At 31.0% G+C, this 17,616-nt stretch overlaps 1 protein-coding gene across 3 annotated transcripts in view; it reads right to left on the reverse strand.

Moving 5' to 3' along the window:
- Positions 1–17,616, reverse strand: part of LOC105201260 (voltage-dependent calcium channel subunit alpha-2/delta-3) — a 221,783-nt gene that overhangs the window by 77,794 nt on the left and 126,373 nt on the right. For 2 of the 3 annotated variants that reach the window (XM_039457857.1, XM_039457856.1), the window contains 3 exons: positions 11,147–11,179; positions 8,284–8,388; positions 5,599–5,711 (listed from right to left, as the gene is read on the reverse strand). In XM_039457857.1, the coding sequence (XP_039313791.1) occupies positions 5,599–5,711; positions 8,284–8,388; positions 11,147–11,179 (251 nt within the window). The remainder of the gene's footprint in view (positions 1–5,598; positions 5,712–8,283; positions 8,389–11,146; positions 11,180–17,616) is intronic. The other variant, XM_039457858.1, reaches the window with a different exon arrangement.

Below are 17,616 nucleotides of genomic sequence, written 5' to 3' on the forward strand. Positions count from 1 at the left end.
AAAAATTATTTATTTATTCATGAATATCTATTTTGTCCCCTTCAAAGTAATCCCCATGAGATATTATACACTTGTGCCAACGGTTTTTCCAATCTTCGAAGCACTTCAAAAAATCATTTTTTTTTATCTTGTTCAGCTCCTCCTTCGATGCCGTCTTTATCTCGTCAAGCGTAGCGTAACGTCGTCCTTTCATGGGCCTCTTCAGTTTAGGGAACAAGAAAAAGTCACAGGGGGCCAGATCTGGGGAATACGGTGGCTGCGGCATCATTAGTGTGTTGTTTTTGGCCAAAAAGTCGCGCACAAGCAACGATGTGTGAGCAGGGGCGTTATCGTGGTGCAAAAGCCAATTTTTGTTCTTCCACAAATCCGGGCGTTTCTGGCGGATTGCTTCGCGCAAATTGCGCATAACTTGCAGGTAATATTCCTTATTGACCGTTCTACCCTGTGGCAAGAACTCATGATGCACCACGCCCCTGCAATCGAAGAAAACTGTCAGCAAAACTTTCACATTCGACCGAACTTGGCGCGCTTTTTTCGGTCTTGGTTCGTGCGGCAGCTTCCATTGAGATGATTGAGCTTTGGTTTCCACGTCATAACCATAAACCCACGATTCGTCACCAGTTATGACCCTCTGGAGCAAATTTGGGTCGTCGCGGACAGAGTCCAACATCTCATTAGCAATGTTCATGCGATGCTGTTTTTGGTCGCAATTGAGCAATTTTGGTACGAATTTCGCGGCGAACCGTCTCATGCCCAAATCATTGATAAAAATCGAATGGCACGAGCCAATCGATATGTTTAGGTCCTCAGCAACTTCTCTAACGGTGATTCGACGATTGGCCAATACCATTTTCTCCACTTCATTAATTTTTTCGTCTGTTGTTGAAGTGCTCGGGCGTCCGGCACGCTCTTCGTCGTTCACATCTTCTCGGCCTTCTGAGAACATTTTGTACCACCGATAAACGTTGCTTCGGTCCAAGGTAGCTTCTCCGTATGCCACAATCAACATTCGGAATGCATCCGCGCACTTAATTTCGTTTTTCACACAAAATTTGATACAGGTTCTTTGATCCATTTTTTTGAATAGGTAAAAATCGAAGACGATCCAAAACACGTGCAAGCAAAGCAGCTGTCAACAATTAAGTGAACATTCAAAATGGCCGAGCTTGTCGGCATAAGTGAGAGACATGAGTACCAACATAACGCCACAAAAAGATCGAAATTCGAATATACGTAACCCGCGAAAATTCAAAATTCGCGATACTTTTTGAACACACCTCGTATGTGACGCGGGAAAGTTAATGACTCAAATCCATCGAGGCTTTTCAGCCACTAGAAGAGCCTTTGTATCCCCCAGTCTGAATTAGCAGGTACGTGACGTTCTGGAAGGTACTAATCCAGACAGATTCTTGTATGGGTCTAACCTTTCGGAGAAAGTGAAAGAGGTTAAAACCATGACAAAAATCGGACAAGATCTCAAGACCCCCTCAATTAATAGGCAGTCAAAGTCGGGTTCTTTAAACTCCAAGAGCCCGTTTGTCAGATTCAAGAAATCACAAACGGGCACAAAGTCTCGGGGTCAATACAAGAAAACCAGCTCAGGGAGATACAAACAAGGTCAACAACAGTCGAACTCTCGGAAGGACAAGAACACGTCTCATACGGCATCGACGCCGCAAACGGCCGCCGAAGAGACGAAGAAATAAAGGTAAGAAACCTTGCAGGAAATCTAAGACATTTCCAGCATGAATGGAAGGCGATTGATTCGGACTCATTTGTCTTGCAATGCATTAAGGGATATAGGATACCCTTCACCTTCCCACCCTCCCAGCAATCAGTCCCACCGGAACCCACGTTCTCGGAAGCCGACTTTTCTGAGCTGAGATGTGCGTTGAACCGCTTGCAGGACCTTGCCGCTATCGAACCTTGCACCCCTTGCGAAGGTCAGTTCGTCTCTACATATTTTCTGGTAGACAAGTCGAATGGAGAAAAGAGATTCATTCTCAATCTCAAAAAACTAAACAAATTTATAAAGGCCCCTCATTTCAAGCTAGAGGACATTAGAACTGCAGTTAAACTAATATCTCCAGGTTGTTTCATGGGAAAGATAGATTTTAAGGATGCTTACTTCCTAGTGCCTGTACGCCAACAGGACCGAAAATTTCTTAGATTCCTCTTCCAGGGTAAATGTTATCAATTTACATGTATGCCCTTCGGGCTATCCACCAGTCCATTTGCTTTCACCAAACTCATGAAGCCGGTGGTACATCACTTTCGCTCCAAGGGCCTGATCTCCTCAATCTACCTGGACGATCTCTTATGCATAGGCCCATCCCAGGAGAAATGCCAGACCAATATACGGACAACGATTGCTCTACTTTCAAGGTTAGGATTCATCATTAACTGGGAAAAAAGTCAGCTTACCCCTGCCACTCGCTGCGAATATTTAGGTCTCATATTAGATTCTAGAACATTCACTTTAGAATTGCCAGCCAAAAAACAACTGGCAACCAAGGACATGATCAAGCGCTTCCAACCAAGAACGCGTTGCTCTATTAGAAGTTTTGCCAGCTTCATAAGAACGCTAATATCCTGCTGTCCCGCGGTGGCATATGGTTTCCTCTACACCAGAAACCTTGAGAAAGAAAAGCAGCTAAGATTAATCCTTAATGATGGAGATTTTGAAGCCTGGATGACAGTTCCTCGGTCAATTCAACAAGATATTGAATGGTGGGAAAAACATATTATGTCTACACATAGCCCGATTAGAACAAAGAACTTTAACACCACGATTTTTACCGATGCGTCATTAACGGGCTGGGGAGCCGCCTGTGGTGATAAATCAACAGGGGGGCTCTGGTCAGAGATAGAAAGATCCAATCACATTAACTATCTCGAGTTGTTGGCAATCTATTTAGCTCTTATGTGCTTTGCTAAAAAATTATCAAATTGCGAAATCCTTCTCAGAGTGGATAATACAACGGCTATATCCTACATAAATAGAATGGGAGGCACAAGAGTCTCCCACCTAAATAGACTGACTCGACAAATCTGGCAATGGTGTGAATCCAGAAATCTCTGGTTATTCGCTTCTTATATTCCCTCCTTAGAAAACACGGTAGCAGATCACGAATCCCGATATAACAACATTGATACTGAATGGGAGCTTGCTGACTATGCCTTTGATCGTTTAGTCGCTCGCTTTGGAACTCCAGAGGTGGATCTCTTTGCTTCACGTATAAATGCTAAATGCAAGGAGTACTATTCTTGGCGTAGAGACCCTTCGGCCTCAGCAATAGACGCTTTTACAATTAACTGGAGCAAGAAATTCTTTTATGCCTTTCCACCCTTCTCCATGATTCTCCCAACTCTCCGAAAAATCATCAATGAGCAGGCATCTGGTATTGTAATTGTACCTAGGTGGACTGCTCAACCCTGGACGATCCACCACCCACTAGCCAACAGGCTTACCCTGGTGGCAGGGAAGTTGTCAGGCAAGCATACCTGAGAAAGGGATTCTCGATGGCAACCACGGAGGTCCTACTTGAATCTATTACAAATGCCACACACAAGCAGTACAACTCCAGTCTACAGAAATGGTGGAACTTCTGTCAGCAAAGACAGATAAATGTCCACGGAGCATCTACGCTAGAAATCCTCGAGTTTCTAACTTTACTGTTCAACGAGGGAGCCTCCTACGGGGTAATAAACTCCACGCGATCAGCAATCGCCCTGATCTCACAGGAAGAATTTGCGAAGAGTTTGGCAGTACAACGATTCTTTAAAGGAATTTTCAAACTGCGTCCTCCCAGACCCAGATACGCTCACACTTGGAATCCGGAAATAGTCTTGGCATTCCTGGAAAACTTACCTCCAAACGAGGCCCTAAAACTACAGCAACTCAGCGAGAAAACTGTCACCCTCCTCGCCTTGAGCACAGCGCACAGACTACAAACCTTTTCTTTAATTAAAATAGACCAGATTAGCCATAGTTCATCTATGGTAGAGATAACAATTCCGGATAGGATCAAAACTTCTCGCCTGAATGGTTTTCAACCTCTCCTGTCGTTACCCTTCATCGGAGACAGGCCTAAAGTTTGCGTAGCCAGCGCTGTTCTAGCATACATCTCAAGAACCAAGAAAATCAGATCCAACGTAAATAATTTATTCATAACTGCCAAGAAACCCCACGGTCCAGCTTCGCCTCAAACGCTGGCTCGTTGGATTAAATCATGCCTATCACAGGCAGGCATTGATACCAGCCTTTTCTCAGCATACAGTACAAAGCACGCAACAACTTCGGCGGCTGCATCAAAGGGAGTAGACATAAGCATCATCCGCCGAACGGCGGGATGGTCGGAGAAGTCGGACGTCTTCGCACAGTTCTACAACCGTCCCATTCTCCCGGACCGTACGACATTTGCAACATCTGTGCTGGGATCCAAAAAGTAAAAATAACACTTCACTTCAGTGTAAGATTCGTGACTCTCTCTTTCTCTCTCTCTCTCTCTCTCCCTCTCCTTTTCTGCAAAATAAAGGAGACTTATCGAAGAGAGAAGTGAAAATTAGTGCTCTTCTCTAAACATCTACAAGTGAATCTCGAAGACGAGGCTCGAATATAATTAAGCGATCAAACGAACTTACCTGTAAGTGACGTTCGATCGTGATTATATGAAGAGCCTCGTCGAGAGATTGAGTCCCACCCTGAGTACTTCCCGGCCCATTTCCACAATTTTCACACTCCTTACTCGTCTTCTCTGAATGAAATGAAACTATCATGGGCGACACTCGCGGGGTGGGGCCCGCGGCGCGCCCTCTGCCTCTTCACCCTTTTCTCTAAAGTGTGGTTCAAGTCGCCGGCAAAGCAGGCTACTACAAGTTAATCTCTCGACGAGGCTCTTCATATAATCACGATCGAACGTCACTTACAGGTAAGTTCGTTTGATCGCTTAATTTTTGATCGTTTAGAATTTTACCGATTTAAAATTTACTTGCGTTCAGAAACATTCGAGATATCATTTTATTTGTTTAAATTGGGAGTGCATGGAAGAATTATAAATCGCATAGGCAAAACGTCCGTTCACTGAAAGTCGCGAGCAAAAGCGAACTGCCCTCAATAACGCTGCGATTTAGAATCTGAAAGTTGTGCTGACTTATGCTACATTAGAACTCAGATATATAATTTTATGGCATAAAAATAATTAATATCAATGTAATCGTTAGTTTTACGCAAAATTCTTTAAAATCGTTTCTTTACTATACCTTCTTTTGTTATACATATATGAATGTAATACTATGGCATGATAGCACAATTTAGCACAATCTAGCGCAGCTTTAAAAATTGAGAAATTCAAAAAGTGAAGGGTTAGCAAAAAAATCATTTTATTTTTATTTTTGAACGTATTTTTCGTATTGCTGTTTTAATATTTGGGTACAATATGGTACAAACCTAGTACAATTCATTGTCAACACAACTGTCAAAATTCATTAATGATAAAAGTGGGGTAACTTTTCTTTCAAGTAACTTTTCAATTAAGGTTTAATAATTTACTCGCTTAGAAAATATTACAAGTGTATGTTTAAAATACATTCACTTACCCGCGTCAAATGACACGCTGAATACAAAACTTTCCGGCTCAATAGAGTGTTGATCCACTGCGCGTTTATACCACGATGAATCCATAGCTCTCGCGTACTTTTCAGCAAACAGTCTGCATGTAAATTATTAGAATTGACCAGCCATGCCTTATAAATAATTTTAAAAGAATCGCCACTACCTCGTATTAAGGAGGTTCTTCAGCTTAAAAAACTGGAGGAGAGAATTTTTTCTCATATATATCTTTCAACCAGAATTGTGTAAATTAATATTCAAATTTATTAAGTTAAAATTAATGGCTTATAAAACTAATTATGTTAAAAGTAACGTTAACAAAAATCTAATTAAAAATTGCGTTAAGGTTATATTGAGTTAAATTAAAAGTTTTCAAAAGTTTTATTTATAATAAATTAAAATGTAATTTTTTTTAATTTGATTAGTTTATAATAAAATAATTAAAATATGGTTACATACACATATGGCGCACATGTACATTTACGCACGCACACACACGTTATATAAATTCATTATTTTAGTTAGAAATTAAATTTATATAAAATAACAATAATATGTTTTTTATATGAAATACATTTTTCTTTTTTATTAAATTTTTAACTTAGGGAAAAAAGTAATAACCTGATAAAAAATTTTTCATATATAATTATATACAGTTATATATAATTATATATTAAATACGTATATTTAAAAAAAACGTGTATATTAAATGTATATTAAAATATATGTAATAATATATAAATATATGATTATATATAATTATGCACGATTTTTATATATAATTATATACAACTATGTATAATCGCACATAAATATTAGAGAAGAGGGTATTATGGCATTGTCGACAATATGGCTACCCTTATTATTTCTGTTATATATCATGATGTATTCTAACAATTGCTTATGGAGTTATTCGTTTAGTAGCCCGCCGTTTTTTAGTGATGCTAATATGCCAATACATAACGACTGACAATTGTTATAAGACAATTTTACTTTTGAGCACTTCTAAACTTTTTCAAGGTATACCTTTAACCTTTAATTACTTATACTTCCTCATTATTCTTAAACTGGAGTGTATTATCACACGAATGTACATACACTTGAGTGTTTTTTTGTTATTTACCTTTTTATTCGGCAATACATATTTTGAGTTATACAAAGTTAAAACAATAACATGGAATTTCATTAATATGACTTTTTTAAGCGAAATTTTTATATCGAAATATTTCTTCAATAAATCGATTGTCATTCTAGAGAGCGGTGTCTAGAAACATTAAAAACTTCATTTTATGCTTACTGTTTCATATTAAATAGATAAAATAATATTTCTAACAAAATTTCTAATGGTATTTCTAAAGTTTCTAAACACAGGAAAATTCTAAATCAAGAAAATTTTAAACAATAAAAAACTAAAAATATATAATTTTTTAACAAAGTATTGTGTTTCTTTTAAACTAAATTAATTTTTTAAAGTTATTTTTATGGATAGCCATATTACAACCACATTTTCTTCCACCGATTATGCAGTGCATTAGATTATTATAAATCACATCCTGAATAATAAATATTTCATTACTTTGAGTCTAGAATCTGTCAAACAACAATCTGACAAATGTAATCGTTTAAGTTTCAATAGAAAATAATAATTGTAAACAAAGTAATTCAATAAAAATAAAAATAAGTGCCATATTACCCTTTTCTCTTCTATATATAATGACTACATAAAATTATATGCAATCATTATAATTATAATTTTAAATAATTTTATATAAAAATCATGCATAATTATATATTTTTTTAATATATGATTATATGCGATGTATAAATATATGTACGTATCTATATATAATTATGTGCAACTGTATAAAATTATATAGAAAAAATTTTTTACCGGAAAGTTAAAATGTTTTAAAAACATTAAAATTAAAAGTTATTAAAAACTAATTCAAGTTAAAAATTAAAACTTAAAATAAACTAAAAAGTAATTAACCAAGTTAAAGTTATTAATGTTTTAACTAGACCAAACTCTGCTTTTAACACAGAAGCTTTTGGCATCTTTAAAGCAATTAATAATGAAACTTTGAGTAATAAAAACAATAATTTTATATTTAAAAATATTTTAATATCGATGTGTTAATATTGATGTGAAAATGGTAGAACTATTTATAATGATTTAAATATAATAAAAAATGATGTTACCACATTTTCACTAGTATAACATCATATTTAAAGAGAAATACATAATAAATATTTCATACTTTTACATGAAAAATAATATGGCGAAGTTTTATTTTTTTAATTCCAAAGTGTCTTTTAAATTCCATTCTTTATTACGAATATAATTTTTCAAATTTAACACTCATGTTAAACTCACATTTTAATTGTAATTAAATTATTTAAAACTCTTCTTCCTATAAAACGCAATACTATTTTAAAAAATTATTTGAAGAAAAATAATTTGAAAATATTCAGAAATACCTATATACATTAATTATTATTCAAACTTACTTTTAAAATTTGATCAATTTCTTATATTATGTGAAAAGTTCCTTAAATGTCTGTTGTTTTTCAAAATATTTAACTCGACAATAGACAAATACTATTTTATGTACGCATTAAGCTTTTAACAATACTTAAGCATCTGATATTTTTATCGTTAGAAAAGAGCTCACGGTTCCTCGGCGTTTCCATCACTCTGCTGATGCTCATGCCAGCGTAGAAGTCCGCTTCTGGTTGCGATGAAACTCCTGGTCACGCCAAATCTACCCCTGCCCTGACTGCAATTGCAAAACGTGCCATGTAAATCATATTCCCTGTGAGAAAAACAAATACGCCACCAATGCGGTACGCAATTATTTGCTTATTCAGCAACCGAATTGCAAATCAAATTAATTGCTTTAATCGTGGCACATGGAGCGATTTCCGATCGACAGCTTGCGGCTTCTCCTCCGTTGATTAAAAATACGAAGAAACAAGTGCGGGATGAAATAGAAGTCGCAAAAATACCACGATTTGACATACCCTCTGACATTCGAAGTTTCTACGTAAAAATATCTATCGATCTCAGTGATTGTGAATTTGGCAGTTTAAATTAATCGGAAACAATGATATATTCAAATACAAAAATACGCAAAGATATATATTTTTACTTACATTCCTAATATTATTTGCATCGTTTAATGCGACATTAGAATCATGAAAGAAAGTGATTCCTTAATAAAATTTGAACATATGGAGCCGACAATAAATATTTTTTTTATCATATTTTTTTAATATATCATGTCATTACAAGCGTTTTTTCTCTTTCTCTTAAAAAATTTTTCTCTTAAAATTCTTCACATAAAATTTTCAGAATTTTTTTATAAATTTTAGAATTTTTCAAAATTTCTGTACAATTTTATAAATTTTTAGAAAATATCATGGATTTTTCAATACAAATTGCAACTTTTCAGGAATGTTTCAGGAAAGTCTACATCTTTTCTAGAATCTTTTATATACCTATGTAAATTCTAAAATAACGTAACTGTATCCAATGTGGTCTAATAGCCAATATGGTCTACATGCTGTTTGTAAGTATAATAGTTACATGATGAATTAAACAAATAACACAATATGTTGTACTGGCTATCAACGTGACCTATTTACAATATATTGACTGTTTAGTTTATGTATTCCGTTGTTAATAGCAAGGTCAAAAGTAGAATTTTCGTGATTGTGTTTCTCATAATTTATTAATCATTAAGCATGAAAAGTCTAATTTCCTTAAACACTGTGTTTGAGATTTGATATCTTTCACTTTGACAGTTCTTGGCTTTTTTATTGTTAAGATATATTATCATTCTTTCAAATACAGGTTTTGATTTGTGATTATCTTTCAAATTTTATTTTTTTTTAGATCAATTTTTGCAAAATCATGGATAAGTAAAAAATTCGTGTTATTTTCGAATATGACTTCTATAGTGAAACCAATGCCGCGCAGACAACTCGAAATATTAACGACAGTGATTAATGCATGGTACGTCGATTGAGAAGTTCTATTTTGGAGATTTTAATCTTGAAAATGACCACGTGGGCAATAAAGATAGATAATGATGAACTAAAAATCGTAATAAAAACGAAATATATCTCAAAATACGCGTGAATTAGCAGCAAGGTTTAAAAGTTACTATTCCAACAAGATTGAATTATTTGGAACAAATCAAAAAGATAAGCTGGATATATTAGGTTCCGAATTAAACGAACGTCAGAAATCGCCTCGAAGCTTGTTTTTCTTTACTCACAGCACAAAAGGCAAACCATTTTTATATCGTTTTGCTATGTGAAAAATGGCACAATGATTATATAACGATGAAGTGTCAAAACACAATCCAAAACGGATTCAACAAAGAAAAGCTAATGTCTGTTTGGTGATCCAGCGCGGATATAACACTACCGTTTCATGAAATCTGGTCAATCGATTGCAGCGAATGTCTTATACTGCAACAAATTGGATGAAATGATGAGGGAGCTTGCAATTAAACACCCAAAATTGATTAATAGAGACAGATCAATCCCATTGTAAAACAAAACGCTCGACCACATGTCGTAAACAACACTGTTCAAACTACAGAAGCTGGACTTGAACTCTTTGTCACCCATCGTATTTACCAGATTTTTCACCAACAGATTATCATTTTTTCCAGGTATTAGACCGCTTCTTGCAAGAAAAAATATTCAATTTTCAACAAGCTGTGGAAAACGCCTTTCGCAATTTTATTGCCTCTCGCTCTGCAGGCTTCTTCGCTGTCAGCATAAACAAGCTACTATCAAAACTGCATCGACAGTTAAAATGCCATCAAAACTGTCGATAGCTTAGGCGCATATTTTGATTAATTGTACTGCTTCTCGTTTGAGATATTATGAATCGAACTTTTAATTTAAAATTAAACATTTCATACTTAATGGCCTAATAATATTGAGTAGGTAAATTACTACTTTCTATAACTACCAGATAATGGTTATTAATTTCCAATAATATGTTTATATTATTGTATTGTTATGCTCTATATTTATATTTTATAATGCTGCATTTAGTTTATGATAATAGATAAACTTTTATTAATAAAACTATACATTATTTCTTCATATAAATAAATAATGTATGTTTAACACTTTAACTCATTTAATATTTATAACTCATATTTATATTTTAAAAGTAAGTATTCTCAACAAAAAAATATTCTTTTTTCTATGCAGCATACATATATTATTTTCTTACCCTTCTACACCAGGAATCACTGTCTTTCCGATTACACCATTGATTTTGATACTGTTAATTAGTTGTTGATTTACATATATTATCAAAATGTATGCATACAGTATATTGTAATTGCGAATTAAATAACTTTCAATCGCGATTTTTAAATTAATTCTTTATCAAACCAGAAGTAACGAACATATTTTAGCGTACGGTTGTTACAAAGTGAGAGTTTTACCGTGCATTATCGACAAAACATGTTTAACGTGTTAGACAAATAATTGTGCATAATGGATTACCTGTGCAGTAGAGCCATCAGTATGGCAATAGGGCTAGCGGTGGAGACACACAATAATAAAATGTAATAAAAATATGCAATAAAAGATAATATTGTGAAATGAAATGTTGGACGGTTGCTCATGGTTGCGCTTGGCACATTACAAAGTGATTATTTTAGTTGCACCGCAATTTTTCTTTGTATAGTATATTCTTATGTTACATAAAGGCGCGAGTAATCTCTCTCCGTCACATTTGATACCATACGCACATATATAAGTATAATATATAGAGCTTCTTTTTTTATATACACGTACAGACTTGATCGAGTTCTGAACAATACTTGGTGATTGTCAGAAATTTTACTCCGTCTATAAACATTATAAAAAAAGATATTGTATTTTTAATATGAGAGAATTTTCTATTAGAATATACTTCTAAAATCAAAATAATCGTAAAGCAACATGAACATTGAAGAATTTTACTATTATTTTAAGAAAATTTAACAAAATTTTAGTAAAAATATTTATTATATAATCCTTTCTGAAAAAATGTATTGCATCAATTCTTGAATTATCAAATTTATTGTTGTCGCTTTTCCGAAGTGTTGATTGGTTCTATCGCTGTGCTAACTTTGTGATCAGCTGTCATAGCGGAGATCGTGTTGACAGTAAGAGACATAATAACTGTTACATGGATGAAAAGATTAATAGTGTAATATTATTATATTATTAAATTAATTATTACAAATTTATTTATTGTGTTGGTTCTGTTTTCTGCATCTTTTTCCTTTTCGTTGGAGGATTTCATGATTGTTTCAGATAAGTTTTATTAAACGTCTTTATTTATGGTTGTAAAAATTATCTTTAGAAAGAATTGATACTTTGTATTGTACTTTATTTTCACATAGCGATTTAACATTTATTACATTATTGTTGTTAAAATATTCTTTTGTGTATAAACATTATTATTGTGACGTTGGATTAGAAAAAGTATAACAATGAATTAATGATAGAAGGAAGAAGAGTTTTGAAGTGGCGCTAATACATAAAGGAGAAGGAAATTTAACAAGGTGGAGAAGGTAATATTTTAAAGATTTTTAAATAAAGGAACAATGGGTAAATGTCATGTGATATTTGATATTTTGTGTTAAAAAAATAAAAAATTCTTTAATAGAATATTATCAATTTTAGTAGATATTTATAAATTTTTTAAATTTTTCTCTAATAAAATTTTATCTATTTTAGTAAATATTTTTAAAAACATAAAACAATTATAAAGAAGAGAAGAGGAAAGGAATAGAATAGTATTCCATAATATGAAAAGGAAGGAAGGAAGGAGGAAGGATCAAAAAAGTTTAGAATAAAAATAAAATTGAAAAGAAAAATGAATTGAAGGTATTAGAGAAGGTAAAAATTTTTAAATAAAGGTTGAATAAAATAAGGACATCAATTAAACATCAGATTAAGAGTTTTTTTAATAATGGGCGAATATTACATAGTATATTGATATTTTATGTCATAAAAATGAAAATTTCTGTAATAGAATATTAAGTATTTTAGTAAAATTTTTTACAAATGTGAAATAAAGATATAGAAAGAAGGGGAATAGAATAATATAAAAAGGAAGAATCGAAGGAGTGTAGAATGAAAATAAAATTAAATAGATATAAGAATTGAAGGTGTTGGAGAAGATAAAGGTTTCTGAATAGAATAATACGAAAAGAAAGGAAAAAAGGAGGAAGAGTCAAAGAAGTTTAAAATGGAAATAAAATTGAAATGAAAAATGAATTGAAGGTGTTTGACAAGGTAAAAATTTTTAAATAAAGAATGAATAAAGTAAAGACATCAATTAAACATCAAATTAAAGTTTTTTTTTTTAATAATGAGCGAATTTTGATGTATAAAAATAACAAAACGTATACATGATGTTTTGTTTTTTGTCATAAAAATGAAAATTTTTTTAATAGATTATTAGGTATTTTAGTAAAGTTTTTCAAAAATGCGAAAAAAAACATAAGAAAAAAAGAAAAATAGAATAATATAAAAGGAAGAAGTGTAGAATGGAAATAAAATTGAATAGAGATAGGAATTGAAGGTTTTGAAGAAGGTAAAAGTTTTTGAATAGAATTATACAAAAATGAAGGAAGGAAAAAGGAAGGATCAAAGAAGTTTGAAATAAAAATAAAATTGAAAGGAGAAATGAATTAAAAATGTTGGAGAAGGTAAGAGTTGCTAAATACAGAATGAATAAAGTAAAGACATTAATTAAACATCAGACTAAATGTTTTTTTTTTAATATTGGGCAAATATTACATGATATTTTGTGTCATAAAAATGAAAATTTCTGTAATAAAATATTATGTATTTTAGTAAAGTTTTTTAAAAATGTGAATGAAATTATAGAAAAGAAGAGGAATAAAATAATAAGAAAGGGTAGAAAAGAAAGAGGAAGGATCGAAAGAGTGTAGAATGGTAATAAAATTGAAAGGAGTAAGGAATTAAAGGTATTTTGAAAAGGTAAAGATTTTTGAATTAAGTTATATAAAAATGAAGAAAGGAAGAAGAAAGGATTGGTTGAGTTTTGAATGGAAATAAAATTGAAAGGAGAAAAGAAATGAAAGTATTGGAGAATGTGAAGATTTTCAAATAAAGGATGAATAAAATTAAGAATGCTATTGAATACTGGTTTGAAGATTTTTTTAATAATGGGTGAATATCGTGTGATATTTTTATTATTTTTGTCATAAACAATAAAAATTTCTGTATTGAAATATTACCTATTTTGCAAAAGTTTTTTAAAAATGTCTATTGAAGATAAAGGAAAGAAGAAGAAAAGAAAAATATAAATTAGAAAAAAGAAAAAAGAAAAATTCGAAGGAGTTCAGAATAAAAATAAAATTGAAGAAGAAAAGAATTTATGATGGAAAAGGTAAAAATTTTTTAATAAAGTAACATAAAAAGGAAGGAAAAAAGAAAGAAGAATAGAAGAAGTGTAGAATGGAAATAAAATTAAAAAGAAAAAGGAATTAAAGGTTTTGAAGAAAGTAGAGATTTTTGATTAAAATAATACGAAATGTAAGAAAGAAGTAAGGATGGATCAAAAGAGTTTAGAAAAGAAATAAAATTAAAAGAAGAAAGGAGTTGAAAGTGTTGGAAAAAATAAAGATTATTGAGTAAAATAATATAAAAAGGAAGGAAAGAAAGAAGCAGGAAAGATCGAAAGAGTTTAGAATGGAAATAAAATTGAAAGGTGAAAGAAATTGAAGGTGTTTGAGAATTTTAAGATTTTTAATTAAAGGATGAATAAAATTAAGACACAAATTAAACATCAGTTTAAAGCTTTTTTTAATAATGTGCAAATATTATGCGATAATATTTTGTACCATAAAAATAAAAATTTTTTTAATGCAATATTACATATTTTATTAAAATTTTTTAAAAATGTGAAATAAAAAAAAAGAAAAAAAAAGGTATAGAATAATATAAAATCGAAGGAAAAGAGGAGGAGGGATCTAAAGATTTCAGAATGGAAATGAAATTAAAAGAAGAATAGAATTGAAGGTATTGAAAAATAAAGATCTTGAACAATAATATAAAAAAAAAGGAAAGAAGGAGGAACGATCAAAGTAGTTTTGAATGGAAATAAGATTAAAAAGAGAAAGGAATTAAAGGTGTTTGAGAATATTAAGATTTTTAAATAAAGGATGAATAAAATTAAGACATTAATTAATTACCAGTTTAAAGGTCTTTTCTTAATAATGGACAAACATTACATATTTGGATATTTTCTGTCATAAAAATAAAGTTCACTAATAAAATGTATATTTAAGTATTTTTTTAAAATGTTAAATGAAGATAAAGAAAAGAAGAAATATAAAATAATAATAAAAAAAAGGAGAAAGGATCTAAGGAGTGTAGAATGGAAATAAAATTGAAAGATAAAGGAATTAAAGGTGTGTTGGAGAAAATTGAGATTTTTAAATAAGGGATGAATAAAATTGAGACATCAATTAAACATCAGTTTGAAGCTTTTTTTAATAATAGGCCTATATTACATAATATTTTGATATTTTAAAAATAAAAGTTTTACTAATAAAATATTATCTATTTTAGTAAAAATTTTAAACATGTAAAATAAAAAAAAAGAGTAATAAAATAACGTAAAAGGGACGGAAGGAAGAAAGGAGGAACGGTCAAAGGACTGTAGGAGTTTAGAATAAAAATAAAATTAAAAGGAGAAAGTAATTGAAGATACTTAAGAATGTTAAGATTTTTAAATCAAAGATGAATAAAATTAAGAATGCTATTGAATACTGGTTTAAAGGTATTTTTTAATAACGAGTATATGTAATGTGATATTTTTATAATTTTTGTCATAAAAATAAGAATTTTGCTAATATAATATTATCCATTTTAGTAAAATTTTTTAAAAATGTGTATTGAAGAAAAAGGAAAACAGGGGAAAACAAAGAAATAAAACAATATGAAAAAGAAGGAAAAAAGAAGAAAGAATCGAAAAAGTTCAAAATGAAAATAAAATTGAAGGTGGAAGGAATTTATGGTGTTTGAGAACGTAAAAATTTATTATTAGAATAATATCTAAATCAAGGAAGTAAGGAAGAAGAATCGAAGTAGTTTAGAAAAAAAAAAAAAATTGAAAGGAGAAAGAAGTTGGAGGTGTTTGAGAAGATTAAGGTTTTTAAATCAAAGGTGAATAAAATTTGGAATGCTATTGAATACTGGTTTGAAAGTTTTTTTTTAAATAATAGGTGAATATCATGTGATATTTTGATAATTGTCATAAAAATAAAAATTTCTTTAATAGAATATTATCCATTTTAGTAAAGTTTTTTTAAAAATGAGTATTGAAGATAAAGGAAAGTAAAGAAATACAATAAAATAATATAAAAAAAGGAAGGAAGGAAGTGTTATACTCTAGCAATAACGCAAGGTATGGCAACCAAATGAGGTTACCATGCCACAAAAATGTTATAATTAAAAAATACGCGAGGCATGACAATCAAATGAGGTTATCATGCCATGAATATAAAGCATTTTCGCAACACGGAGTCCAAAATCCCGAAAACCCGTGGACTACTTGGACTAACCGTGTCACGAAAATTCTAACGAACGATTGCGCCAAGCAACGGCTTAGCATAATCACCCCTGTACAAAAGGAACGCCCAAACAATGAAACAACGGAGAATAATCAGTGAAGTCGTGTGAGCAACCGTGTGTCGTGTCGCACCTGCAGCTACATTAGGTGTAACTACGTTGTAATCGTAAGTGCAATTATATTCATTATCTGAAACCAAGTGGACTCCTTCATTCTAAACCTTCTTCGCCAAATCTTGAAATCCCTGGTGTCCGCGAGCTTAGGCTCGCCTTGTGTGTTAGCCGCACAATAGAAGGAGGAAGGAATGAAGGAATTTGGTATAAAAATACAATTGAAAAGAGAAAGGAATTGAAGGTGTTGAAGAAGGTAAAGATTTTTGAGTAGAATAATATAAAGAAAAGGAAAGAAGTCGGAAGGATCGAAGGAGTGCATAATGGAAATATAATCGAAAGAAGAAAGTAATTGAAGGTGTTTAAAAGGTAAAGATTTTTGAATAGAATAATAGAAAAAGGAAGGAAAGAAGGAGGAAGTATCGAAGAAATGTAGAATGGAAATAAAATTGAAAAAAGAAAGTAATTGTACGTGTTTGAAAAGGTTAAGATTTTTAAATAAAGTATAAATAAGAAAAAAATAAGACGTTAAGTGAACACCAGTTTAAAGGTTCTTTTCTAATAATGTACTACTATTATATAATATTTTGATATTTTGTGTCATTAAAATAAAAATGTCTCTAATATAATTTTATCTATGTTATCTGTTTTTTTTTTATTTTGACAGATTGTTTAATTTATTTCGTGTATCACGGATCCTGCAATATAGAATCTAATTCAACATGTTTTACATGGATCGTATTTCCAGTTATTATTCTCATATAATATTCTCAAGTTAGTCATTTATTTTAAATCATTTATGCCTGTTTATATAAAAAACACAAAAATCTCTTAAAAATTTCTGTAGTAATTATCTTCTTAAATAATTATTGATACAATTAATATTTAATATTTTAAAATACTAAAATTATTTTAAAAAATATATAAATAATAAGATGCAAGCACACAAATGTATTAATAAAATTCTAGCTCAATGTGTTTCGAAAATACAAGGATACAAATGGCGAATTTATAAAATCCAATTGAAGAGAAATTCAACCTTTTTAAAGACAACAAATATTTTTATCTGTATCTTAGAAAAAATTAATATGCTATTTTAACTTGCTTAAGTTAATTAAAATTTTATAAATTTGTAATTTTTGTACAACACTCAATATATGTAAAATAAAATAAATCTTTGAATACCTATATTATATAAAGATAAAGGATTGTAAATAAAGAACAAAAGAAATTAAAAATACAATTAAACGCGAGTTTAAGGATTT

This window comes from Solenopsis invicta, chromosome 15 (assembly GCF_016802725.1).
Source record: "Solenopsis invicta isolate M01_SB chromosome 15, UNIL_Sinv_3.0, whole genome shotgun sequence".
Taxonomy (NCBI): Eukaryota; Metazoa; Arthropoda; class Insecta; order Hymenoptera; family Formicidae; genus Solenopsis; species Solenopsis invicta.